General features: G+C 41.4%; 1 protein-coding gene across 1 annotated transcript in view; it reads right to left on the bottom strand.

The window, feature by feature from the left end:
* Window positions 1–25,392, bottom strand: part of LOC118848930 (vomeronasal type-2 receptor 1-like) — a 33,990-nt gene extending 8,598 nt beyond the window's left edge. Inside the window, exons 1-3 of the mRNA XM_036757976.1 lie at window positions 25,238–25,392; window positions 6,803–7,094; window positions 2,403–3,275 (exon numbers count right to left, since the gene is read on the bottom strand). Coding sequence (XP_036613871.1) covers window positions 2,403–3,275; window positions 6,803–7,094; window positions 25,238–25,311 — 1,239 coding nt within the window. The 5' untranslated portion in view covers window positions 25,312–25,392. The remainder of the gene's footprint in view (window positions 1–2,402; window positions 3,276–6,802; window positions 7,095–25,237) is intronic.
* Between the last annotated feature and the right edge of the window lie 1,969 nt (window positions 25,393–27,361).

Genomic DNA, 27,361 nt, shown 5'->3' with positions numbered 1-27,361 from the left:
CGAAAGAATTCGACTCAAGCCTTCTCAGCCAAGGGAAAAGAGAAAGTTTATTAGGGATTCACCATAATGGGCTGTCTTAAGAAATCCCACCCTTTGTGACTCCTGTTTCCACAAGCGGGCCAGATTCAACCTACTGAATTAGATTGAATCTGAGCACCTTCATGGAGCCAAGATGGAGATTATATACACAAAGATTGTAGGAGGGATTGAGGGGTGGGGGTGACTAGAGGAGGGGCTTAGGGAGGGTCTTGAGGGGAAGTCTAAGGAGGATAAGGTGGGGTCAAAGTCCAGGAACCAAGAGAATGAGATCAAGGGCAGGAAGTTCCTGAAGGAATATCAAGGTTGGGAAGTAACTGAAGGTATGCATATCTAAAGTAACAATAGAGGGCAAGGTTTAGGCCTAATGATAATGTGAGGCTATAGTCCCTGGGGAAGGCCAGATCTAGTTGGAAGATTCAAGGACAGTTCAAGGGGGCTCCCAGAGACTGTATTCCAGATTCAAGGTGGTTCCCAGAGACTGTGCCCTCATCATCACTACCCTGGTTCTCTTCTTCTGGACTCCATCTCAGCTTGCCCTTCCTAAAACATGTTGCTCAGAGCTGAGCCCATCCCCCAGAGGCCCCTGGATGAGGGCTGAGCATATCAGAACTGACCTCTCTAGTTCTAATCACTGCCCCCCATTGAATGCAGCCCAGGTGAGCCATGTGATTTTCTAACTGCCCCCTCCCTCACAGTGTTGCCCAAAGACTTCTTGTGTTTGTAAAGTCCTTTCAATATCTTCATTCTTTACTTACAGGAAGTGTTTTCTGGCCACAATTTATCCCATCCTGTATTTGTGAAGTCGACTCTTGGAGTCCAAGTGTAGAAATGCACATCTCTCTCTAACATAGCTGATGTTATTCAGCTCATACCATAATTCTAGCCAGGATCAGTCTGGGTCCCAACTCCTGTCACCCAGCGTATAAGCTATCTCTCCTGTCTTTGGGCTGTTTGTGAATTAGGTGAGCAAGTAGGCTGTCTATGTCATTATGCACACCACTGATTAAAATCTCTGCATAGATAGGGCCAAGGTCAGATCTCTGAGGAATTCCACCAGAGCCCTCCTCCAAGCTGACACTGACCCATCTGGGTCCAGTCATTCAGGCAGTTTCCAATTCATCTAATTATATTATCATACAGCCCAAATCTCTCTATCTTTTCTATAAGAATATAATGACAGCTAACCTGATTGCCTCTTTAACAATGTGCTCTAAGCCAAGGCTTCCCAAATGGTGGTCTGGAATGACATGGGTGTGGCAAGCTTTCCCTCACAATTCCAAGCCCATCTCACCATGCTTATCCCCTCCCCCATCACTAATTTATGCACCTCAGCTCCCAAACAAAGCTCAGCTCAAAGGTCATCCTAAATTGTCCTTTCTGCTGAGTTTTCCTCTTTTGTTTTCTCCCATCACATCATTATGCTTCAACAGAGTCTTTTTAAAGGGCTATGGACATTTGTTCTTCATAGATTCATAGAAGCAGAGATTCCAAATTGGGAGAGATCTTTGACATCATATAGTCCAGGCTTCTTATTTAAAGAACAGAAGAAAGAGGTTAAGTCACTTAATTAAGGTCTTGGAGCTAGTAAGTGATATGCACCCCCCAGGTTCTCTGATTCCAAACCCAGTCCTCTTTCCTCTAAACCGCTTGGCCTCCTTGAAAAATCAGAGGGACGTGGCAGCCAAGGGTTTTCAAGCTCACTTGAAAAACAAATCAAGTGACATTGTAAACAATAATGACTCACAAAATAGCAAAGATCTGTTGAGGCATGAGTCTCAACTAAGCGCTATCATTTCAAGGGTGTTTATGGATGAACTGAAGAGCAACAAATAGATGAGAATCTGAATAGATGATCCAACATTCTACTGGAATGAGAGTGGAAACTATATTCGAATTCTACCGCCCCGTGACATAAAGTCCTATACAGGAGCTTATCCACCATCTTATTTGAATTTTCACCAATGAACATGAGACATAGCTTCTTCTTTTAGGTGTTCTATGGAAGAACAGTGAAAAGATTGGGAAACACCATTCTAACTGACTGAGCCTGGAAAAGGATTATGAAAATACAGCAGACATTAAATGGTCTTTCCAGCCAAAGGAACTCTCACACGTAGCCATTCATCCTTGTGCCCTCCTTGGCCTTTTTCTAGCAATCCTGTGATAGACTCATCTCAATATACATACATATATACATATATGTACACACATATATGTATACATATACACATGCACACATACATATGTGTGTATGTGTGTGTGTGTGTATACATATATATATATATACATAGTCAGAGACTTGCAACCAGATTGATGATGGGATTTATGTTCTGTTGAATAAGGAAGATAAAGAAAATTAATACCTGCCATGGCTCAAAGCTGTCTAAATAGGCACATGTGTTTCCTGGTATATAAGGTCCTTCTCCCTCTACACATCGACTCATTTCATCCAGAGCATAAGCCAAAGCATAAACTGCATTTTTCACATTATTTGTTATCCGGAGCTGAGACACATCCAAATAGGTATTTTCCAGGTCCTCCAGCTTCTCCTCTCCAGTACAAAGCTTATCAGACATCGAATAGACTCGGTTCTCTTGTCCAGTCATGTTGACTCTGTGGTCAGAATTATAGGGCACACTGCTGTTGGGCCATGTACAGTTGAAAGCAGTCTGCCAGAATTCAATGGTAATGTTATCATTGGGATCCTTGTTGGGATGAACATCATAGAGAAACTCTTTTAGGCCTGCTATATTAGCTCTTGGCACAGCAAACCCAATGGTTCCCCCAAAAAAGGGGAAGTATTCAGGCTTTGCAATAAGGGAGGAGGTTATCCACGCTTCACTGGCAATCCATGTTCTATCTGTTATATTATTGTATTCAATTTCTAACACAAAAGGACTGAGGTCAATATCTGATGTGTAAAGCACAATGACATTGGCCGTGGAGTTTTTGATGGTCTCAACAACAGTTTCCATTTTTGCCTTGGAGTAGATCTTAGGGATAGTTTCAGAGAATGCAATACAGAGACCAGCCTTCTCAATTTCCTCTTTGAAAATTTTAATGCCATACTTCCCATAGTCATCATCAGCTGCTATAGTGCCTATCCAGACCCACTTGAAATGTTGGATAAGTTTCACCATTGCAGAAGACTGGCTCTTATCACTTGCCATGACACGGACATAAGCAGGAAACTGGTATTTATCACTAAGAACTGAGCAGGAAGAAGCATAGCCCACCTATAAGAGAATACATTCACCTCGTTAACACTAAACAAAAGAACTTAAACAATTAACCCAGGCCCTGCACATTAGGAGCTCTAGCCCTGTCTCATGTCTATCCAAAAGATTTAAAAAATTTTTCAATTCACCTTGACAGGTATTTTTTAAAGTACTTACTATGTGTAAGGCACTGAGCTACATTCAGTGGATACAAAGTCAAAACCAAAAAAACTCTGCCCTCAAGGAGCTCACATTATACTCGCAAACTTCTTTATAAGTACAACACTCATTGAAATTCTCTATAAACTATGATTATTTCTCAAAAGCAACAACAAAAACAATAATTGATACTTATAAAGCCTGAAAAATAATTTACGTTGTGGTGTTTGAGGCTCACCTGCCTGCCAGCAAATGTTTATATGCCTGTTGTGTATAGCACTGTTCTAGACACTAAGGGATACAACATTTAAATAAGACGCAGCCCCAACCTTCATTAATGAATCAATTTGCCAACATCTATTAAGCTCCTACTGTGTACCAAGCACTCATAAAGCTTTTATGTCACTTAGCTGGGAAACAAAGCACCCACATTGATAACTAAATTACACAATGTTACATGGTAGATGCCTTTAAAAAGGATAAAAACAAAGTATTTAAGACGTCTAGTTGTAATAGCAATTTAGATTTGAAGATCTTTCCCACCCATTAATAGGCCATGTGACCTGCTTATGTCACAGGAAGCCTAAGACATGTGTAGTGGGAGGAGCTTCCTGAGAGGAAAAGGAAGTTATGTCACAGTAAATGCAAAGAGAGAGAGAGAGAGAGAGAGAGAGAGAGAGAGAGAGAGAGAGAGAGAGCACAGTTATGGCTGCTAATGGCTGTCCTTGTGATTGTTAGAACTGAACAGGCTGACTTAACTGTACTGTGAGTTTGTTTTGGGGAAGACCCCAGCAGTGGGTCAGAGAGGTTTTGGGATGGCGAGGCTCCAGGTTGTGATATTGTATGTGGAATGTTTTACTGCTGTGGCAGACTGGATAAATGGGATCTGGTTCTCTGGTGTCTGAATAAATGGTTTACTTCTTCTACCTTCTATGTGGAGAGTCTTGTATACTTTGCTATACAGAACTACATAGGCATTTTGACAATTCTCATCTAAGTTGTTATTATTGCCTTACTGGTACACTAGCCTGGAAGGGTAGAATAACGGTCTTCAGATGTCCAAAAGGCTGTCAAGTGGGAGAGGAATTGAACTTATGCTATTTGGACTAAATGGGCAAAACCAGGAGCAATGAGCTCCTGCAGGCATCACATTCTACCACTTTGAGAAGCCCGTGAGAAGCCTGGGCCCCTTCAGGAGATAGTGAGGTCTTTAAGCAAAGGCTGGATGGCCACATGGTTGTGGTGTCTATACTACTTTGGGGGGAAGAGGAAATGAAGGACGGTGGAGGCAGTGAAAGCTCTCTTCTAAGACACCAAGGTTTCTTCTACCTCTAAAATTCTGATACTAAGTGAAGTCCAAGGGGGAAGGTCATTTCTGACCAGAGGATGAGGGAAGATTTCCTGTAAGGTGTGCCACTTGGGTTGGGCTGTAAAGGCCAGGCAGAAATTCAACCAGTGAAGAGGAAAACATTTATAAAATCTTCGTGAGTGTGCTTTGCCCTTTCCTCACTCATATTTCTTCCTTTAACACCACAGGCCAAAATTTAGACATAGGAATCTTTCTTGAGAGGCAGTGTGGACTTGACATCATGAGGACCTGGGTTTGATTACTGCCTCAAACACTCACTGTGTGACTCTTGGCAATTCACTTAACCTCTGTCTGCCTCAGCCTCCACATCTAGGAGATGAGAGACTCGGACTAAACGTTCCAATGTCTCTTCCAGCTCTAAACTCATGATCCTCTGATTCTCCTGAATAACAATGGCTACAGCAGCCAGCAGTACTGGGTAGCAACATCACCACGCTGCCTGAAGACCTGCCTCTACCAGGGTGACGACTGTTTCTGGGTATCATTTGGCTCCTCCCACACAGATTGCAGAACCATGGCATTTCAGAGTTAGCAGGAATCTCAGAGACTACCCAGACTGTTCTGTCCTTAGACAGGAATCCCCTTGATGACAACTTGTGAGAAATGATTCATTTGGACCCCTACTCTAGTCCAATCAGTATTAATCAGTCTGATATGATTCCACAGGGGCAGTGATTACAAGTTCTGTATATTAGGCCCCAGATCTGTGAACTGCAGATCGTAAGTTCACTTGCTTAATCATAGGAAGCTAACTAAAGGCCCTCCACCCTTGTTTGGCCTTGTCATGGTGACTGATCCCAGTGTGGCAGAGGTGACTCAATTACATAGAAAGTCCTCCAACTTGTTTTCATACCTCTGGACCACTTTCTTTCATCCAACATGAGCAGGTGACCATCTTATGACCAATTAATCAGAGCTTTACCCAACCTGAGACCTCCCTGCTAACGTACTATTTCTAGTTGATGTATAATTTTTGGCCCTCAAAGCAAGCTCTATCAACCAGTGGGATTCTGTACTTTGTATAGCCCCTCCAGAATGTTCAGGTATTAAATCTGGTACCGAACCTCATAAAAATAAGGCTTTGGAAGAAGGAGGTATCTTAGATCATGAGGAAGACCTGAGGTCCACTTCATTAGAAGAGACCATGGACCCTTTAATAAAGTGCCACTGGTTCAGAGCTCTGCCTCTGTGTTTTTTCTTGTGGATTGGATGATTATAATCCCCACAAACTCTGATAAATGGGTCATCCAGCATTGGATTGAATACCTCCCACTTGGGGAAGGGAGAGAGGTTTAATTGGTAGATAGTATTTCCTTAGGACAAGTCAAAATTCAACAGTTCAAAACATGTACCCATTACTTCTAGTTCTGCCCGCTGGGGCACAGAACACATGTCCACGTGGCATCTCTTCAAATACCTATGATGTCCCCTGTTAATCTTCTTTTTTTGGGGCTAACAATCTTCAGTTTCTTTTAGCAATGCTAGTATGTTATGTACTCAAGACTCTCCTTTGAAGTTAACCAATTATCCAGATCAGAACAAAATTAGTCTGGCCAGAGAAGAGCAGAGCAGAGAAGGACTGTCACTTCCCTAATCTTGGGACTCTCTTTTATGCAGCCTAACATCACATTCATTTCCTTGACTGCTGCTAATTCCCCCTGAACTTATAGTCCCAAGACTAAAATCCCCAGATCTTCAGATGAAATTCTGTCTAGCAACAGCCCTGCCATCTCATACCTGGAAAACTGATTTTTTTTGTTCCCAGGTATAAGACAATTAAATTTTACTTGTCCAGTCTGAGGTCAGATTTGAACTCAGGAATTCTGGACTCTAGGCAGTACTCAATTCATTGTATCAGTTACCTGCCTCAGAATTAACTTCTCCCAAGTACCCAAAGAGGGAGACAGAAGATAACATTACCCCAACCTTTCCAATCTCCTTGCATTTTCATATTTGCCATCTCACTCAAACACGGCTAGCTCTTCTTTTCTTGAGTCTTATCAAACTCTAGAGTTACCTGAGGAAAATAATACAGGCCCAGGACCCTGGAAGTAGCCACAGAGAGGGCAGATCCTCCTGCTCCAACGACCCCAGCCAGTGGGGCACCAGCACTACACCGAAAGTTGGGCTTGTGTTCATCCTGCCCTGTCAGGAATGACAACGTCCCTTCCATGGCCTTGGAAATGGTGAAGCAGGTATCAAAAATCTGGTAGCCCAAAGTAATATTAGGCAGTATATCTTTCCTTTGGTTGATCTCATTAATCGTATGGATCATGGTTTTGGTCCAGCGGAAACCTCGGAAGTAAAACCTGGAAAGGAAAGATAGAGGCCAAAAGTTAGGTGGTGGGAAATTGCAAGCCTTCCTATTGCTGATAGTGACAGCATGGGGCCATGAACTCTGTTTGGTAGTGTAATACTGGAAAAACTAGGAAACCCTGAGAAACCCCTAGCTACTGACAAGCACCCCCAGAAAGAATGGACTCAGGTCTCTTCAGCATTTAGCAGACATCCCTAGGGCCCTGCGACTCCTCCAAGGAATGTCAATAGATAGGACCATCCCACTGAAGGATAACCTGGCAGACCGTTTCTGTCTAGCAGATATCCCTGGGGCTCCATGACTCCACCAAGGAATGTCAATAAGATTATCCCACTTAAGGATAACTTGACTGAATCTTTTGATCAGCCAGGACCTTTGTTCCTGCCCCCCCCCCCACCCTGTGACCTGGCCTGTAGGTTCCAGGAGATAATTAACCACTGTACCCCCGCATGTCCTATATGAGTCAAACCGTCACCCCAACACGGGGCCATTGATTTGGGTAGCAAGACCCCAATGGCCGCCGGCTAATAAATTCTCCATTTAAAACTTACTCTGTGGCATGTCTCACTCGCTTCTGGTACAACATTTTGGAGGCCCCACCGAGATGAGGCGGTATCACGTGTTACCGCCCTGGAGACACACACAGAATTTCGGACCTCAACGGGGAGTCTCTGCCCCCGATCCACCTTCTCTCACTTCAGAGGGCCGGCTCCTGGGGATTTCTTTTCCTAAGACTCTGATGTGGGGTGACGGTCTCGGAGAATGGGCTCTTTGCTGACCTGTCCCTTTTCGGCCTACGGAGAATTCTGGTTTTCACACTTCTAGAGATAGGTTTTTCTGTTTTGGGGCTAAGCCATTTGGTCTCTGTTATCACGATAACCCTGACAAGGAAGTGGTACAGAGCTGGGGGGGCTGGGACGCCTCCTTCCCCATTGGGGTGTGGGAAGATTGGGGTGTTTCCCTTGAAGAGGAAACCTGGCTTACTTTCTTTCCTCTGAGGGGGCCTGTTTAGTCTTCAATTAACCCATGTTATTGGTCTGTATGGGGTGTGGGAAGATTGGGGTGTTTTCCTTGAAGAGGAAACCTGGTTTATTTTCTTTCCTCTTAGGGGACCTGTTTAGTCTTCAATTAACCCATGCTATTGGTTTTCTGTTTTGTGTTGGGGTGTGGGAAGATTAGGGGTGTTTTCCTTGAAGAAGAAACCTGGTTTACTTTCTTTCCTCTGAGGGGACCTGTTTAGCCTTCAATTCAATCTACACTGTGTTTTTTGTTACGTTTTGGGTTTGTCTCTGTTCGTGTGTCTATGTCAAAATTGTGAAATGTCTATGTTTTGTTAAAAAATCTGAAACATAGACAGCCAGAGATATCAGGCTGCAACTAGGGAAACAGACTCGTTTCCTTGTGGCTCCCATTTGGCCAATGTGGAACTACGGCGGGAATGGGTTAAAATTTTGGCAGATTCTGGTTTTTAAATTGTTAAAAAGTTTTGAAATTGGTTAGTTGAATTTTGGGAGAAAAGACTAGACTCCTGAAATTGTAAAGTCATTCCAGGAGCTCACTCTTGCTGAAACACCTCCTCCCAATGAATGCCTTCTGGCTAAAAAAAACCTCCATTTCATCTTCAAAATCTCCAGTCCATCTTCAGTGACTCTCCCATTTGTCTTAGTCCCTGATCACAGTTAGGAGGGAATCTTTTCCCTTGAAGATTCAAGTACAAAAAGGTTCTTTGGGATTAAGCGAAAAGTGAAGTTTGCTTGAATTACAATCATTGAGATCTTTTCACTATTGTTGTCTTGTTGACCCAGCTAGGGCTGCAGTAAAGGTTAGAGCAGTTAAACCAAACTCCTCTCCTCCCACATCAGATTAGAAGAGAATGCAGGAGAACTGTAGGGAAAACTTAAATCGCCCTCCCCACCGGGCAAAAGGAGGAGAGGGACAGAAATTCACAGACTGACAGTCAGTCCTGTGCCCCTGGGTACCTTTGTGGCCCAACCTTGTGGCAAAGTTTTTAAAAGTAAATTTGTGAAAGAGAGAGATAGAAACTTGTATAAAGGAATTTGGGGGGGGGGGGGGTTGTAGAATAGCAGCTTGAGATCACCTGGCTAGCCAGGGGCCCATGTGCTGCTCTTAGCTGCCATGTGCTCCTGGCCTCACCCTTCCCCCACCCTCCACATTGAAAGATTATGGGAGCTGAAGCTAAAAGGAAGCTTGTAAAGAAATTGGGCTGGTTAGTTAGTGCTTGGAAGGGTAGGCTCCTTTGCCCTCAAGGGGCTGCCAGGCCCTACCTAGGGAGGAGCCCTTAGAAAACTAAAAGGGATTTCTTCCTTTATCTGAGACAGCAGGTTGAAGGGGAAACTGAGAAATATTTTAACTTGGTAGAAAGAATGAGTGGGGGAGTTGCAAGCCATGTGCTCTTAAGGACCACTCCCTCTTATCTTCCTTAGGAGTCAAAAAAAATCCTTTTAGGTATTTTTGTATAAGATGAAGCTTGGAAAAAGTCAGTGCAAATTAAGTTTCCCTTTTCTTTCATAAGTTCATTCATGGCCAGGCAAAAGTTCCTAATACCTGGGCTAGAGGTAGTGGTGCTGAAGAATATATAGCTAAATAAAGTGTATTTAAGATGTTAATGTATTAATATATGTGATACATGTATTTATATATTAATGTATTAATATAGAAATACCAGAAGTAGTAGGATCAACAATTCCTATATGTGATAATCTTGAAATGCGATTTATTGTTTCTATATTTCTAAAATTAAATTGTATTTTGAGAAGACCATTATGTGATTTTAATTTGAGTTTGATATATGTGAATTGGATGCTTTTAAAGGATGTGATGAAAAGTTGGTAATTTTAAACTATCATATTTGGTTTAGAAATATATCTACCTAGACTGAAATGAGTAGTTCAAATTTTACATACATAATAATGTTTAGGGCATCGTTACATTTCTATAATATAAAATATTTTGTTAGAATTGCATTAGGTTAAGAAGTTGGATAATTGCTGCACCCTAAGAAATTATTACCTCCAAGTTTTGTCGGGAAGTTCAGTTGAGATTGTTCTTGTTATAAATCAACTATTTTGTTAAAATGTGGTTTTTATAAAAAGTAATCCTTTTATAAAAGTAATCTTTTCTTTTTCAATGTTGAGAGTATTGGGCCTTAGAAATTAAAAATGTTACCACTAGTGGTTATGAACCAGATTTGATTTGCTTAGCCAACTCAGTTATGATCACTAGATTGGTAATTAATTAGAATCTGTTTCAAGTTTAAATACATGATAATTGCTTGTGGTGTACTTATTTCTAAATTTGTTATTATACAAATTGGTTAACATCGCATTACCTATGCTGTTAGAAAATAATTTCTCTTATAATCTGGATGTTGTTAGATTAAGAATTGTACTCAATTAAGAAAGAGGTTGTTAACTGAACCAAGGACATTTGAGTATTCAATCTTGTGTAAAAGTTTTCAGGGTAGAGGGATTCCTATGGACAAAGCTTTTAAAGTCCTGGTAGACTTTGTTATTGTGATGAAAGCTAATTTAATTGGGTATGTAATTATAAAACTTTTGACTAAGGACCTTTGTAATATCTAGGAAATCTGCAATATTTAAGAATGAGGACATTTGGCTCCAATTTAGTTAATGAATTCTAGTTTTTTTTTAAGGGTTAATTTGCTTTAAGGAAAGAGAAGAAGAAAGATGTCTATCATTCTAAAACCTTCTAAATAATTCTCTTCAGAAAGGTTTAGTGAATATTCCTTTTTAACAGCAGGATAAAATTTTAAACTGTTTTAAAGAAGGGAAAATACTTTTGAAAAATGTTCTTTAAAATCTTGTAAGGAGGTCTACATTCTTTACTCCTCCCTGCCCTTAGTTTAGATAAGAAGAAAAGAATTTCACCTTAGCCCACCTGTTAGAAGGGAAGGAAAGGGGAGGGGCAGCAATAAGAAGAAGGTAGGGGTCAAGAAGCCTCCAACCTGGCGTCTTAAAAGACCTGAGATGGGTTTGGTCTGGTAGTTTAATTAGTGAAGTCTGCCATCTGATGGAGAAGAACCCACCCTCAGGGGGAGATGAGATGGCAGATCTCTTTAATAAGTGTTCCTTTCCTTTAGAATGAGTTATCATGAAAAACAAATCCCTTTTTTGTGTGTGTTTAAGAAGCTGGAATGGGATTCCAGCATACACAGTTATGACAGTAAAAAGTACTAACTTATGAGTTGTTTTGTCTTATGGTTGAAATGTAAAGGAAGACTGAGTAATGGGTTTGAAAGATTTGGAAAGGTAAATTAAGGTTGAGGGAAAATAGGAAAGGCAGATAACAGGTTTGGGGACAAATGGGAGTTAGCTAAGCCTCCCCTGTCTTGAGAATGATAGTTTCAGATGGTCAAAGTAAGTTGGAGATGAGTGTGAGGAAGTATTTAGAAGATGGAAAAGTTATGTAGCTTGATTTGATAATTATTAGCTCAATGAAATTTGGGCAGTTTCATCTGAAGGATATTTATTTGCTATTTAAGATTTTACGGGACTACAATTTAATATTGTCTTAAGCTCTGATTACAGGTATAGGTCACGTGAAGCCAGTAATAGCATGGCAGACATTGCAAGCTGAGAACTTTTAAGGTGGATGTCTGTGCCTGGGAAACAGTTGTGAAGATGACCTTGGATGTGGCCTAGGTAGGATCTTCCTGACTCTATTTCCCAATTCTGCTATTTCCTTTCTGAAAAGGAAAGTCCCCACCTGGTTACTCCTAAGCCCTACTTTCAGCACCTGGTGACTATATGATTGGCTATCAGATATGACTCATGCCTGGAATCAAACAGAGCTAAGAAGTTCTTTCCTTCTGTTAAGATATATGACATAGTCCCTCATTTCTTTCATAGCAAATTTATATTATCAAGAAGTTTTGTAAGCACTATGCTACATCTGTTAGGTAATAGATAGATGAATATTGAAATATCTCTGAGTTATTATAATAGGATACAGGTATGAATAGCTTACAATTTTAACCTATGTTCATGGCCAAATAAAACATTGAAATAATATAGGGATAACATCCTCCAAAAGGGGGAAATGATTAGGCAAAGCAAATAAGGCAAAGATGTAATGTGATCAATGTCTAATAAAAGGAAGGGATAGCGAATTTTGAAAAAGGCAATAGGATCAGATTGATTCCCCTAAGAATTATGTACAGATGTGTATGATTGGCTCCAAAATTTATCAATTCTGGAAATTCGAGCTGATAAGTATGTTTTGGTAATAAGATCTTAAATTTGGGTGCTAGCACGAGAAAATTGTATAGGATAGTGGTACAAGTGAAAATATATCTCCTTTGTAAAGTATCTGTAAGTTATATTAAGTTAGAATTGTCTGAGAATTTCTAGATCTGAACCAGAGAAGCAGAATTCTCTTTTACTGTCAAGGGACCAGATAACTACTATCAGGCATCTGGGATTTTAAAAATACTGCTTTGGATGGACATTGTGACTGTAATTTAAAGTTACTTTGTATACAAATGTGCAATTAAGTGCTGGAATTAAATCAGAAACATCTTTAGATTTGTTAAGAATGGTTTGTGACTATTTGTAAATGCCATCAAAAGACATGGCATGGCTAAAAGTTTATGATGTTATATATGATTGTTAATAATGATTGCATTACTTTGTATGGTTCATGTTTAAGTTTTCTTGGTTATCTAATTTGTAAATGTAAAACATGTGACATGCAAATCTCCCCCTCTGTGGTGAATCATCTAAGTAATTGGTCTGTACCTGACTCAATGTAATTGTACAGTTTGTGGATTATGGGAAAAACTTTATTGTAATTGTTTGGACTCAGCCCTGTGTGGCTGGGATACTGAACTACTTATTGTATTTGTTTGAACTTGGCCCTGCGTGGCTGGGACCTATGTTGTGTTTTTTTCTCTTAATCATCAAATTACATGTGTTCTGGGAGCCCCGTGTGAGGAGTGGACATCTGGGCCTATAGGAGACCTTGCCCTGCGGTTCCAAGAGCCTGAGAGGGACAGCGCTGGATGCGGATGGCTTTCTCATGGGATCCGGAACCAGAACCTGAGCAAAGACCTGCTTTTTTTCCCTTCTGAGTCCTTGTGTTCCCAAGACTGTTTTCCTGAATTTTAATATTATGTTCCCTCTGCTTGCTTACAATTAGTTTACAATTTCTGCCCATCCCTGGGGATGTCCAAACACAGAAAAGGGAAAAACCTGATTCCACCTAGATAGGGATTTTAGAACTTCACCCCTGCGGAAGATGGAGTTTTTTTCCATACCTTTAATTGGTCTTTAGGTGAAACTTTCAGTTTGCCTTTGATCAAAAGGGGGAAATGTGGAACGTTTTACCAATTTTTTAAATTTCTGGAGTGCAGTAACCGGGAGGCTCCTTGGACTCTCCTTGAGTCTCCCAACTAGGTTTGGCCTTCCCCTGGGGCCGATGGCCTAGCATTGTCATTGGGCCAGAATCTCTGCCTGAGTCTTGCCCTTTATTGTTACTATCAAAATGCATGCCTTCCCCAGGCTCACCCCTGCTTAGTATTTTGGTTGGCCTCCTAATTTTATTGCTATGCCCCATCAGGTCGTTCCTTTTTCAAGGATTTGAACACATCCATAAAAGAAAAGTGGGAATTGTAATACTGGAAAAACTAGGAACCCTTGAGAAACCCCTAGCTACTGACAAGCACCCCCAGAAAGAATGGACTCAGGTCTCTTCAGCATTTAGCAGATATCCCTAGGGCCCTGCGACTCCTCCAAGGAATGTCAATAGATAGGACCATCCCACTGAAGGATAACCTGGCAGACCCTTTCTGTCTAGCAGATATCCCTGGGGCTCCGTGACTCCACCAAGGAATGTCAATAAGATTATCCCACTTAAGGATAACTTGACTGAATCTTTTGATCATCCAGGACCTTTGTGCCTGTTCCCCACCCCACCCCCACCCTGTGACCTGGCCTGTAGGTTCCAGGAGATAATTAACCACTGTACCCCCGCATGTCCTATATAAGTCAAATTATCACCCCAACACGGGGCCATTGATTTGGGTAGCAAGACCCCGATGGCCGCCGGCTAATAAATTCTCCATTTAAAACTTATACTCTGTGGCGTGTCTCACTCGCCTCTGGTACAACAGTAGGAGCTTGGTGACATTGGATATAAGCCTTTGAAAGTAAAAACTAGTTTGTCTTCCAACTCCCAATATCTACCACCTCCCAGCCCAAAATACAGCATTGTACAGCATCCAGAGATCAGCCTCAGTCAGGAGGATCTGGGATCAAGTCCTGACTGTGATCATAACTGACTGTATTACCCTGGGAAAATCACTTAACTTTTCAGTGCTCCAGAACTCCATAAAACTATAAATGGAAGAAATGGTGCTGATCTGTATTGATAAAGGGAATCCTCTTACTGGGAGTTCCTTATCCCAAATCCTCTCTTTCTCCCCCCCCCCAAAAAAACCAATTAAGTATTTATTAAATTAAAGACATTCTGGTAGGTGATATAAAGTTGCAGCGACATACAAAGCTAGATACAAAGATAGAAGAGAGCCAATTCTTGCCCTTGAGAAGCTTTCATTCTATTGGAGGAGACAACATGAACATCCATAGATATACTCAAATAAGATTCAATAAGCTGATTCTCATGAGGAGAGCAGGAATGTCAGCTTCCATTGAAAAGGCTTTTGTTGAGCAGAGGCTTGAAGGAGACCTGGGATTTTTAGAGGCAGAGGTGGAAGGGAATATATTCTAAGTATGGGGCAGTCAGAACAAAGGTACAAAGACTAGTGATCAACTGCCTGGAATAAAGAACAGAGAGAAGACCAGTTTGGCTGGATTGCTAAGTGTGAGAAAGGAAAGAGGAGTAGAGGCTAAAGAATGGACAGCTTGTTGTGGTTTGGCTTTTGCTTGTTAGAGAAAGAATGGGCCATAAAACCAAAGATTTGTCCAGACTGCAAGAGCACCTTTCTCCCATTTCAAAACAAAATAAAAGCCATCTTTTTCCCTAGGATCCCTTGTCATAAATAAGTTTTGAAAGAAATGCTTCTTTTGTTCCCCAGTATTTAGATTATTCTTCTAACTCTCATTTAAAAATAAACACCTCACTCCCATTTCTCCCAAATTCTTCTCATTTCAAACCCCAAGCCAGTCTCTCTTCCCACTCCTGATGCTGTGAACTCTCATTCTCCATAGGTTTCATTTTTGCTGTGTGGTGGTTTTTCTTAACACTCTTCCCACCCCCTGGTTTAGAACAAAGAGAAAAACAAAACAATCTTCTTCTTTATTCTCTTTCCCCTCCCTGGGGCTACAGTTCAAACCCCAAGTAACACGCCAGTCCCCCAAACTTTAGCTAGTGAACAGCCAACAGAAGGGCACTTTAAGGGAAAGGAAAAGTTAGGCCCCAGGGTAATTGCAGAATTCACATGCTGCTGGTGCTATCCATTTGGCAACTCACTTTGCCAGGGCAATGACCTCGGATGCTGACATTCAGTCCTGAAATCATTGTCTGAGCCAAGCCACCAAGGTAGGTTTGGGCAGGCAGGAGAATTCCCAAATTGTTATTAGCTTTGGAAAAGTTCTTCAAGGGATTAGAGGTGGGGATAGGAGCTGGTGGGGACTGAGGTTATGAGGAGCTGGAAGAAAGAGAGAGAGGACTTTTCATAGGGATGGCTATAAACCACATTCTAATCTTGGAAAGAAATGTATCCTTCAACATGGTACATTCCAAACAGTGACAAACTATTTGAGGAGACAAATCTAGAGGGCAAAAAAAACAGGGCTGGAAAAATGGAATGGCCTTGAAGGACATTTTTTAATATTAGAACAGTGATTTCTTCAGGCAGCTAGGTGGCACAGTGGATAGAGCACAAGGCTTGCAATCAGGAAGACTCATCTTCATGAGTTCAAATCCTGACTCAAACTCTTACTAGCTGTATGAACCTGGGCTAGTCACTTAACCCTATTTGCTTGAGTTTCCTCATCTGTAAAATGAGCTGGAGAAGGAAATAGTAAAATTTGGTATTTTAGCCAAGAAAACTGCAAAATTGGGTCTTGAAAAGTTGGACATGGCTAAAATGACTCAACGGCAAATGATTTCTTTGGCATAAGGAACTCCCAGTAAGAAATGTCTTCCATGAATACAGATCAGCACCTGCTTTGAAACTTACTGTCTTACAGAGTTGCCTGAGACGTTGAGGGTTAAGCGACCTGCCGGGGATCACCCAGTCATTGGGTCAGAGGCAGTGCTTCGACCCAAGTTCAAGGATGAAATGCCATATTCATTTTTTTTTTACCACATAAGAGTGAATTATCATCATCATCATCATCATTTTTTTTCCTCTTCATTTTTGATTGGTTCAACTGGAAAGGATCCTGGAACAAGGTGCCAAGCTGCTGTCATTCCTTTAGAGCCACAGTGCTCTAAAAGCTATTGTGCAGGGAGATAAAGGAATTACTTTTGTAGCTGAGTAAAAGCTAGACGATGTCAGTACGTCCTCTGTAAGCTCACAAGAAGCATTCTTGGTACAAAGAAGACAAAAGAAACAACATGTGATTCATTATCTGACTGATTAATCATTATTATTATTGCTTTGATAGTATAAGGATCTGTGATTTGGTCAAGATGCATACCATCCACAGATACAGATTGCAGCCCCTGTAGCAGGATGTTATTAAGTTACTAAGGCTGAAAAATTCATTGTCCTAAGGCCAGCCTGGGGAGGATCTTCTCTGAACTTAACTCAGCTAGCCCTTGGACAACAGACACATAGTCAGTCACAAGTTTCAGATTCGAAACACCTCTAGCTCAGTTGGTCCTGACAAAGTTTGTGCTCTCCCAGGATGGTCTTTGAGAACCAAGAGTCACTCCCATGTAGCATTAGAGAAGAACATCAGGAAAGGTGGCTCTTGTTGTTACTCCTAAAAGGTAGGGACAGGATCTAAGCCTGTAACTTCATTGGTATAGGGAACTTCTAGGGGAGGACAGTCCCTCCACTGATGCAGATTGGCACCTTCTCTGCAATGTACAGTCTTAGAGAGTTATCCACAGCCCTGAGGAATGAAGTGATTTATCCAAGATCACACAGCCAGGATGGGTTGGGGGGAAGAAGGGAACCCAGGTTGTACTGGCCCTCTACCCATTATACCCTCTTCTGCCTCTCTGTTATTATTACTATCCTCCTACTCCTCCTCCTCCTCCTCCTCCTCCTCTTCCTCATCATCATCATCACCATCATCATACTGCTACTTTGACCTGAAAATTGTTAGAAATTCAGTAATTATTCCCCGTGCTTCCCTTCACTAAAGAAAACCTCATTGGGCAATGTCACTGCATGGTCCCCAATAAAAATATTGTATACTAGGGCTCCCAGAGCAGTCGTATATGTCATGGAACCAAAAGTGAACCTGCAGGTCATGTGGCTCTCTCCTACTCTTTGATTCATCTACCTATGCAGACTCAAGTGCTAAAATAATCTTCCTAAAGCAAAAGTCTGACCACTTCACTCCCAGCTCAATAATCTTCAGTGGCGCCCTATTGCTTAGCATCAAAAACCCTTCACAGCCAGGCTCACATTACCCCTCCCCACTTCATGTACTTAGCTCTCCAGCCAAACTCACTTGTTTGTTGGCCTCCCAGACACAGCATTCCATTCCCTCTCTGTAACTTTGCATAGGATCTCCCCCATGACTGGCATTCCCTCTGTCTTCACCTGGGTCCCTTGGAATCCCTCATTTCCACCAAGACTCAGCTCATGCCTCTACTCCTAGAGAAAGCCTTTCCTGTTACCCCTAGACATCATTGCCCCCTCCTCAGATTATCTCAAATACTTAGCTTTTACATGTTCTCTCCCCTTTGGCAACTCTCTGAGCCTGTAAATCACTGGTGAGTGAGTGCCTTGGGGGAAGGAATTTCCACATTAGTAGCTTCTCACACCAATGGAATAAAAAATGGAGGCTGTGACTTCTGAGTCACTTCCTGGTTGCCCTGGACCCTAAGAAATGGCCTTGCAGAAGAAAATAAAATTGGAACAATCAAGGGGAAGGTTACAGAACTCTTTGTGGCAACCTTACATCCCCAGAATTGCAGCATTAAAAGAGACCTCAGAGGCTGCCTGGTCCGATGCTTACTGGAGTGGGCATGCCCTCTGCAGCAGATCAGAGGAGAGGCATCCAGCTTTCACTGTAATGAGGGAACCCTACCCACCCAAAACTCCAGGCAGGCCATGCCACTCCAATGCTTACTGGAATGGGCATGCCCTCTGCAGATCAGATGAGGGGCATCCAGCTTTCACTGTAATGAGGGAACCCTACCCATCCCAAACTCCAGGCAGGCCATGCCACTCCAATGCTTACTGGAATGGGCATGCCCTCTGCAGATCAGATGAGGGGCATCCAGCTTTCACTGTAATGAGGGAACCCTACCCATCCCAAACTCCAGGCAGGCCATGCCACTCCAATGCTTACTGGAATGGACATGCCCTCTGCAGCAGGTCAGAAGAGAGGCATCTAGCTTTCACTGTCATGAGGGAACCCTAGCTATCCCAAACTCCATGCAGGCCATACCACTCTGGAATAACTCTAATGGGCAGAAAGTTTTCTTTTCATCAAGTCTAAATTTATGTCTCTACAATTGCCAAGATAAACAACACCTTGGGAGCTCTAAATCTGGACAAGAAACTATGGGGTTATCCATTTCTTTTTTGAAACCAGAAATCAGTCAAGTCAACAAACATTTATTAAACATTTACTATGTGGGGGGCATTATGCTAGGCATTGGAAAAACAAAGAAAAGACCTGTTCCTCTCCCCTCTCTTGGCTCTCAGGAGTTCACAGTCTAATGGAGGAAACAATATTCAAACAATTATCTGTGTTTGTTGACTTGATATAGGTCAGATACATCAGGGATGGTCTCAGAGACTAGGCATAAAGATTAAGCCTTTCCTAGTCCTCCTTAATCTCGGTGCCTTCCCTCTGGAATTATCTCCAGTTTGTCCAGTTTATATCTCTTTTGTACATCATCCTCTACAGGTTGCTTCCCTCATTAAACTTTAAGTTCCTAGAGGACAAGGACTGTGTTTTGTTTTCCTTCATCCCTCCAGTGCTTTCCACATAGTAAGCACTTAATAAATTCTTGATATTTACTGATTAGTATTAAAGGGCGTAGGGAAAGGCATTTTGTAGAAGGTAAGATTTTTATGGGGACTTAAAGGAAGACAAGAAGGCCAGGAGGGGGAAATGAGGAGGGAGAGCATTCCAGGCATGAGGAACAGCCAGGAAAAAATGCAGGGAGTCAGGGGATGGAGTATCTTGTGAAATGAGTAGCAAGAAAACCAGCGTTGCTGGTTCATAGAGTTTGTAGAGGGGAGTAAAGTGTAAGACTGGAAAGGACCAGGCTATGATGAGTTTTTAAAACCAAGCAGAGGTTCCTGGAGGGAATAGAGAGCCTGTAGGAGGGGACGGTCAGACTGGTGCCAAAGTAGACCAGTTTGACAGCTGAGTGGAGGATTGACTGGAATGGAGTGAGACAATGGGAGCATTCAACACATACACAGATAGAAAAGCTCAAAGCATCTATGAAGTCATATAACATAAATTCATGTCCATGTAATATTGATCAATATACACCCCTAAATGCTCACTGACTGATTGCTGTCGGGGTCTCTGTTCTTTTTAGGGAGTGAGATACAGAGGAATAGAGGATCAAACAAGATTAGGAGGGCAGAGTGCTAATACTACCTAAATTCATTTCCAGGTTAGATGTCATACCAATAAAACTATCAAAGTGCTAGTTTTTAAAGTTAGAAAAAAATTTACCTGGAGGAGAAAGGTCAAAAATCTTAAGGTAAATTAATTTTTAAAAAAAAGTTGGAAAGAAGGAGGCCTAGCAGTACCAGTTCTTAAACTATACTATAAAGCAGGAATCATCAAAACTATTCGTTACTGGTTAAAAAACTGAAAAGTTGATCAGTGGAATAGATTAGGTGTGAAAGACCAAGAAGTAATTGAACATAATAGCACAGTATTTGATGAAGCTAAGGACTCCAACTATTAAGTGTAAGGACTTACTATTTGACAAAACCTGGTGAGAAAACGAGAAAGCTATCTCGCAGAAATTAGTTGTACACCAACATCTCACAACATAGCCCACAAAAAGCTTCATATGGATACATGACCCAGATGTTTCATGTACCCAGGCTTCAAAGCCACCTTCAGACATTTATTGCCTGTGTGACCCTGGGCAAGTCACTTAACCATTATCTGCTTCAGTTTCCTCATCTGTAAAACAGGGATAATAATAGCATCTACCTCCCAGAATTGTTGTGATTATAAAATGCAATAATATGTATAAAGTGCTTTGCAAACTTCAAAGTGGCATGTGCCACTTGTCACTATATAAATAGTCATATCATAAAGAAATTAGAGGAATATGGAATGAAATACCCTTTATAATAATAGGTAGAGAGAAAAATATTGACAAAGCAAGGAATATAGAAGACCATAGAAGGTTAAATGGACAATACTGATTATATAAAATTAAAATGGCTTAGCATAAACAAATCATTAATACAGTTAGAATTAGAAGACAGCTAATGGTGGGGCGGGGGGGGGGCAGGATTTGCAACTAATTTCTCTGATGAAGGTCTGATATCCAAGATGTATAACAAATTGAAACAAATCTTTAAGACAAGAGCCACCCTCCAATAGATATGAGTTCAAAGTATATGAGAAGGCAGTTCTCAAAAGATGAAAGGCAAGCTATCTACCACCAGATGAAAAAATGCTCCAAATCACTAATAACAGGAGAAGTGCAAATTTAAACTCTGAGGTTCCATCACACACCCATCAGATTGGTAAAAGATGACAAACGTGGAAAATTACAACTGTTGGAGGGTTGTGGGAGAACAGATACATAATGTTCTGTTGGTGAAGCTGTGAATTGGTTTAACTACTCTGGGGAGGAATCTGGAACTATGCCTCAAGAGTTACTAAACTTTACATACTCTTTGATACCACCACTAGGCCCATACTCCCAAATGGATCAAAGAAAGAGAAAAATGATTTGTATGGACAAAAATGTTTATAGCAGCTCTTTTTGAAATGTCAAAGAACTGAAAACTAAGGAGATATCCATCAATTGGGATATGGCCATATGGATGTAATGGAATACTATTGTACAGTAAGAAATGTTGAAAGGGGCATCTCTAGAGAAACCTAGGAGGATTTGTATGAACATCTCAGATGGACTGGAGACTCTAAAAGCACTCCAAATTCATCTAAGATACAAGTCATACTAAAATCCACTGGACCTGATTAACATTCCATATTTGTCTAGGGCTAGATGCTGTCTCCATATACCATTTTGGTCTCAACTGTCAGAAGGATAAAATACAAACTCTTCTGTTTGGAATTTAAAGAATTTCACAGTTAACTCTAGTTTATCTCTCTCTAGACTGATTTCACATTATACCTCCTCCCACATTCTACATTTCAACCGGATTGACCTTCTTGCTATAAGCCTACATTTCCCGCTGTGTGACTGCACTCCATGCCTGGAATGCATTCCTTCCTCACCTCTGACTCTTGAGGTACCTAGCTTGCTTCAAGGATCAGCTCAAATGGCACCTCCAACAAGAGACCTTTCCTGATCCTCCCAGCTGCAAATAATCACCCTTCCAAAAATCATTACATATGTACTTTGTTGTTTACTTATCTTCCCTCCCAGCCTCAATTTACTGATTCTAAGCTCACTGAGAGTAGACATTGATCCCAAGCCTAACACAGTACCTGGGATGGAGTAAGTGCTAAATCCATGCTTATTAAAGTGATCTGAATGAATCATTCCATTGAAAAATATGCTCCTCAAATGCATTTCCCTCCCTCCATGATTGGGGTGATGCCATAGGCATTGTGGAAAATATCAAGAGTACAGTCATGTCCACAGTGAAAGACCTAGGCACCCTATGAAAGTACCCCTGTGTTTTCTGGAGCAAATCCTATTTAAAAGCTAGACGTTAGACTGAATCTTGGCATACAGTTGGAGATACAACAGAATCATTTTCCACTTTGTCCCTCTCCAGCCTATCACTATTTTTTCAGACTAGAAGGGAAGGATCCCCTGGAAAGCAGCAGCAGGAGCTAAGCTGCATAATTTCTGACACTTTGGTAAGGAAAGCAGGAGGATGGTCCTAATGGTAAAAATAATATTAATAATAACTGTGACAATTAATCACATTGATATAATACTTTATATTTATGAAGTCACTTTCTATCTGTGTGCAAAAGCAATCACAAGAATTTATTAAACAACTACTATGTCTCAGGCATTGTGCTAAATGCTAGGGATACAAAGAAAGGCAAAAAACAAAAACCTCCTGCTCTCAAGGAGCTCATTTCTATTATTTCATTTGATTGAGGATCATAACTAAACTTTGTATCTCGTATAGTTAGATTTCTCTGCACACTGTAGGTGCTTAATGAACCTTTCTTGAGTGAACAAATGAAAAAATAAATGGATGAATAGATAAACAAATAAATAAATGGTGAATCAATGATCTTCACTAACTATAAAGTATAAATAGTACAAATATCCATATCCCTGGATAATTTCATTAATTCATTCAACAAGCCCTTAGTATTGCTTGGCACATAGTAAGTACATAATAAATGCTATTTTATTGATTCACATCAGAATTATGACCTCTTATCCTCTCACTAACCCTTTCACCCTTCATTCTCTGGTGGGTCCCTTCAGTGTATTTCTTAAACTTTGTCTTGTTTAGCCCCACATGAGCAAAAATATCTCTTCAAATCTTTAGTATCCCCAGGACAGCTTTCCTTGGGTTATTTGTAACTTACCCCCTCCCATCTTCTGCAATCCTAGAAAAAGGCTTTCTGGGGCAGGATGACAGGGAGATCAGATCCATAAGGTTTTACTCTCTCTTTCTGTGAGGTCGATGCGGGGGCCCTCCCTGTACACCTTTGATCATGCCACATCTGTACACTCACTTCCCTTGAAGACCACTGGCTCCGTGTATGGGAAAGTAAGAAAAGAATCTTTTCGTTGCCCTTCTACCTTCCTGCTTAGTGCCAACAGGTTTGGTGGGAATTCACCCTCCCTTGAGACACAGCCCTGGGAAATCTACGTCAGCTTCTCGCTGGAGAAGCCCCAACAGACAGCGAGGGGATCATTGCTTCTAGGGGCCTGAGATATGGGATAGGAAAAATCGGGATGTCAGCATAACCACGCTAGGCTCTGAGGGAAATACAAGCTTCAATAAAACCCAGGCTCCTCTCTTGTGGAGTTTACAATCCAGTCAAGAGCAACGTTACAAATACAAATAATTCTACTGCCTTTATTGTACCCTGATCATATCATCCACACTCCCTCTTAAAAATAGAGGGTAAAAATAAAAATAAAATAAAATAAAAATAAAAATAGAGGGAAAGTTGGCATTCTCATAGCATCACTTCTCCTGAAAAAAAATTATTGACTCCCTTTTTCAATAGCATAGGCATTCTACTAGTTTGGATTTTCTTGCCTTTTTTGCGATGAGCAAGGTGGGGGACATTTATTTTTTCATCAATCTGTTTATTTGCTTTTGTATTGGTTGCATTAGATGGCCACTGATATAAGGCAGTTGTAGGGAGAGTAAGAAGTAAGAGGAAGGAAGAGAAGCAAGGCAGCATCCAAAGTTTGAGAACCACTCGCTTAGGTCAAAGCTTTCATTCCCTGATAGTCATAGTCTCATAGTCATTGAAGAAAAAAATTTTGCTGCATAAATGTACTTATGAACAACATTCTATGCTTGTCCACATTTTATGGCTCAGAAAGCATGTTAGGATTTTTTTTTTCCTTAGAAGGAAGAGTATAGTGGTTCCACTCACTTGCCTGCGCTATACTTTATTTTAACTATGAGATTTCAGTTTTTGGTTCAGATTGCTTTGAGGCTCTGAAGAAATGAAAACTTACACTATGGTAAGAAGTGGTGTCCAAACCCTGGCTGCATTAGACTGATGGTGCCTAATCTTTGTGGTCTCGGCATCCTTTTATGCTCAGAACCCCTCCAAGGAGCTTTTGTTTGTGTGGGTTATATCCATCAATACCCACCACATTAGAAATTAAAACATCTTAGTATTATTATGAAAATAGTTTTATTTTGAAAATCACCTAAAAAGGTTTCAGGGACCCCCAAGTGTCTTGCGACCACAACTTTGAGAACCACTATATTTAGACAAACTTTTGGCTAACTTTTATTTCTCATTATCTCTTTCCTTTGCCTGAATGTGGGAAGTGGGGAAAGAAAGTATATCTCAGCAAGGAAATAAGCAAGATGAGTTATGTCTAAAGTTACCTTTGATTCACAAAGTAAAAATGCCATCCTATTTATTCCTTTAAAAATGTTTCAAATCTCTTACAAAAATACTATAGAAGGAAGGAAATGTTTTGTAAGGCATGAAACTCATATTGAATTCTAGGGGGAAAGATTCATGAAATTGACCTCCTATGGAAATCTGGCCTATGTTTTGCTTTCTTACAACAGAATGGACGTAAAATCATAAACCTTTAATCTTACAACCCAACTCCAGATGCAACAGACATTTCCAGTAATTGGTGGAATCCTCTGGGGATCATTAATATGAGCTCTAAAATAGACCAGAGCCCCCATAAAGTGTTTCTGTGAGCCTGACTGGAAAAGTTTGACCAAAAGATGGTTTGCCATAGACCTAGATTTCTTAATGACATTTGTGGTAGACAGATCCAAACGTTTTCTTTCTGAGAAGTGTCACTGTAATATTCATGTCCTAAACCATGGAGTAGGAGGATTCTTAAAGATAAAATAGTCTAAATGCATGCCATCTTAGGTAGGGGTAGGGGAGAAATGGGGAGAAAATATGGAACTCAAAATCTTGTTGAAATGAATGTTGATAACTAAAAATAAATAAATTATTTTTTTTTAAAAAGATAAAACAGCCTAATCAGAAAATAAAATGGCCCCAGAGTGGTTCAATGTATTTTCCAAGGATCCCCTAACAGTGGCAAAGTCAGGAGTGGAACCGAATTCTCCCGAATTTCTATTCCACCACACTCCTCTGCCTTCCCCCCAAATTGAGCAGGACTTACCCTTCACATTTGGCTGATACCGGCTCCAAAATAGACTCATTTTCTGGAATGGTCCGGGAGTGAATAGGAAACATTCCTCCTATAATTAGTGAGTGGTTTGTGGATTCCACATACCCATGTAAATCAAACTTTCCCAACAGTCTACAGGTTGGTTCTTCCTCGCCATCAGTCATCAAGGTGATCAGGAAGAAGACCAGCAAAGAGAGGACCACAAACTTTTTGGTGGGAGCCATTTTTATAAAGATCCACTTGGAGGAAAAACAGCCTGAAACATGGATGAGCTCTTGTGAGGCCCTTTGATAGCGAGTCATATTCATCAGCCTATGGAAGTGTGTGTGTGTGTGTGTGTGTGTGTGTGTGTGTGATTTTCCCCAAGGATTAAATTGCCGCTGCTTTTGCTACTCACTGCTAATTGTCACGCCTCAATCAATCAGAAAACCTGGAACTCACCTGTACCAGGTGGAGCTGGAGGAATAAGCACATTCATTAACACTGAGGAAGGCACTGGGCAAAACACATATTTCAGATCTTGGTCAACAATCATGGTTCAAGATGAATATTATTCTCAGGCACTTTCTCTGCAAAAACATAAATCAATTCATTCCACAAGCCTCTCTTAAGCACCTGCTATGGGCCACACACTGGGGTAGATGCTTGGGTATGAAGACAAAAATCGCTGCTCTATATGTGTACATGTTTTCTACCCCCATTAGAACATAAGACCCTTGAGGGCAGGACTATTTTTCTTTTTTCTTTGATTCCTGGCATACAGCATAGTGCCTGGGCATAGGAGATGCTTAAAAAATGCCTGCTTGCTTGCGTGATAGAAGGAACTTCCATCCTACTGGTGGAAGCACACAGATAAAAATCAACACAACATGGGGATAGCAACTGAAGCCCCATTTGGGAGGTGGCTGAGCCTTGATGCAAGACAGGGCTTTCAAGGGTCAGAGGTGAGGAGGGAATGTTTTCCAGACAGGGAGGAGAGATTTACAAAGGCTTGGAGGTGGGAAATGAAATGTCTCATACAGGGGTCAGCAAGAAGACCAGTTTGGCTATAATTTAGAGGGCGTGAAAGGAGACATTTTATCCATCCTGGAGATGTGAGGCATTCCCAGTTCCTTCAGAGAGATTTCTTATTTTGTGAGTTATTGCGTTCATTTCCTAGAGTTTTCTGTCCCACACAGGAGTGACGCCGACCTGAAGTCACCATTTTCTACCCTATGACACATCTCTCAGAGCAAGAGAGGACAGCTCCCCCACCAGGTGACCCTTCCCTTTTGCTTGCTGGCTCACGGGTTCAGCTATGACTGAATGGGTGTTAGAATGGGAATGGGGTGTTAGAAATCACATCCTCCAACTACCCAATTTACAGGTGAGGAAACAGAGGCCCAGAGAGATAGAGCCACTCACCCAAGGTCACAGAGGCAGCGAGCAGCAGGCAGAGAGGTATGAAGAGAAAAGGAAACCCCAAGATGTTTCTTCTCTGTTAGACATTCACATTTCACGTGAGAGACGTGCAGCCTAGTGAATAGGACTGGACTTAGACATCAGAAAGACTTGTGTGTAATTCCCAACTCTTAATAGGGGTGTGGCCAGAGGCAAGTCACTCACATGTCTTCCTCAGTTTCCTCAACTGTAAAGTGGGGATAACAACAGCACCTACCTCTCAGGGTCACTGTGACCCTGAACCCTAGCCCTGAACCCAGAAGCCCTAGATAAATGCCAGTTCTAATCACCGTTTCCCCTCTTCTCCCATCCTGCCCACCATAGTCTAATACATGCAGTCGGCCCATGCACTCAAGTCAATGGAAGCACCACATGAGGTAATTTCAGAGCATGAACTGTTGTTCATCCATGTTACTCATTACTTTCACCCAGGTTTAAAACACTAAGCTTCCCCTGCTAGCTGCCCCGCTTTGTCATTTCCCTCTTAGTTGAAGAATCCTAGTTTTAGACCTTGTCCCTCCAGCCTTTTCTCATAATCCCCATCCAGATCTCTTTGTGAGTCCCTATTTTGTTTCCTGGAGTAAGTCCCTTTCCTGTTTGGCCCTCCGGCCCATCCAGCCTTTGGAGCTTTTAGTTGAAGCTGTGGCCTAATGCCTTCCTGCTGATCCATTTCAC

This window comes from Trichosurus vulpecula, chromosome 4 (genome assembly GCF_011100635.1).
Source record: "Trichosurus vulpecula isolate mTriVul1 chromosome 4, mTriVul1.pri, whole genome shotgun sequence".
NCBI classification, from domain to species: Eukaryota; Metazoa; Chordata; class Mammalia; order Diprotodontia; family Phalangeridae; genus Trichosurus; species Trichosurus vulpecula.
The sequence above is the reverse complement of the archived record's forward strand: the minus strand, read 5'-3'. Positions and strand labels throughout refer to the sequence as shown.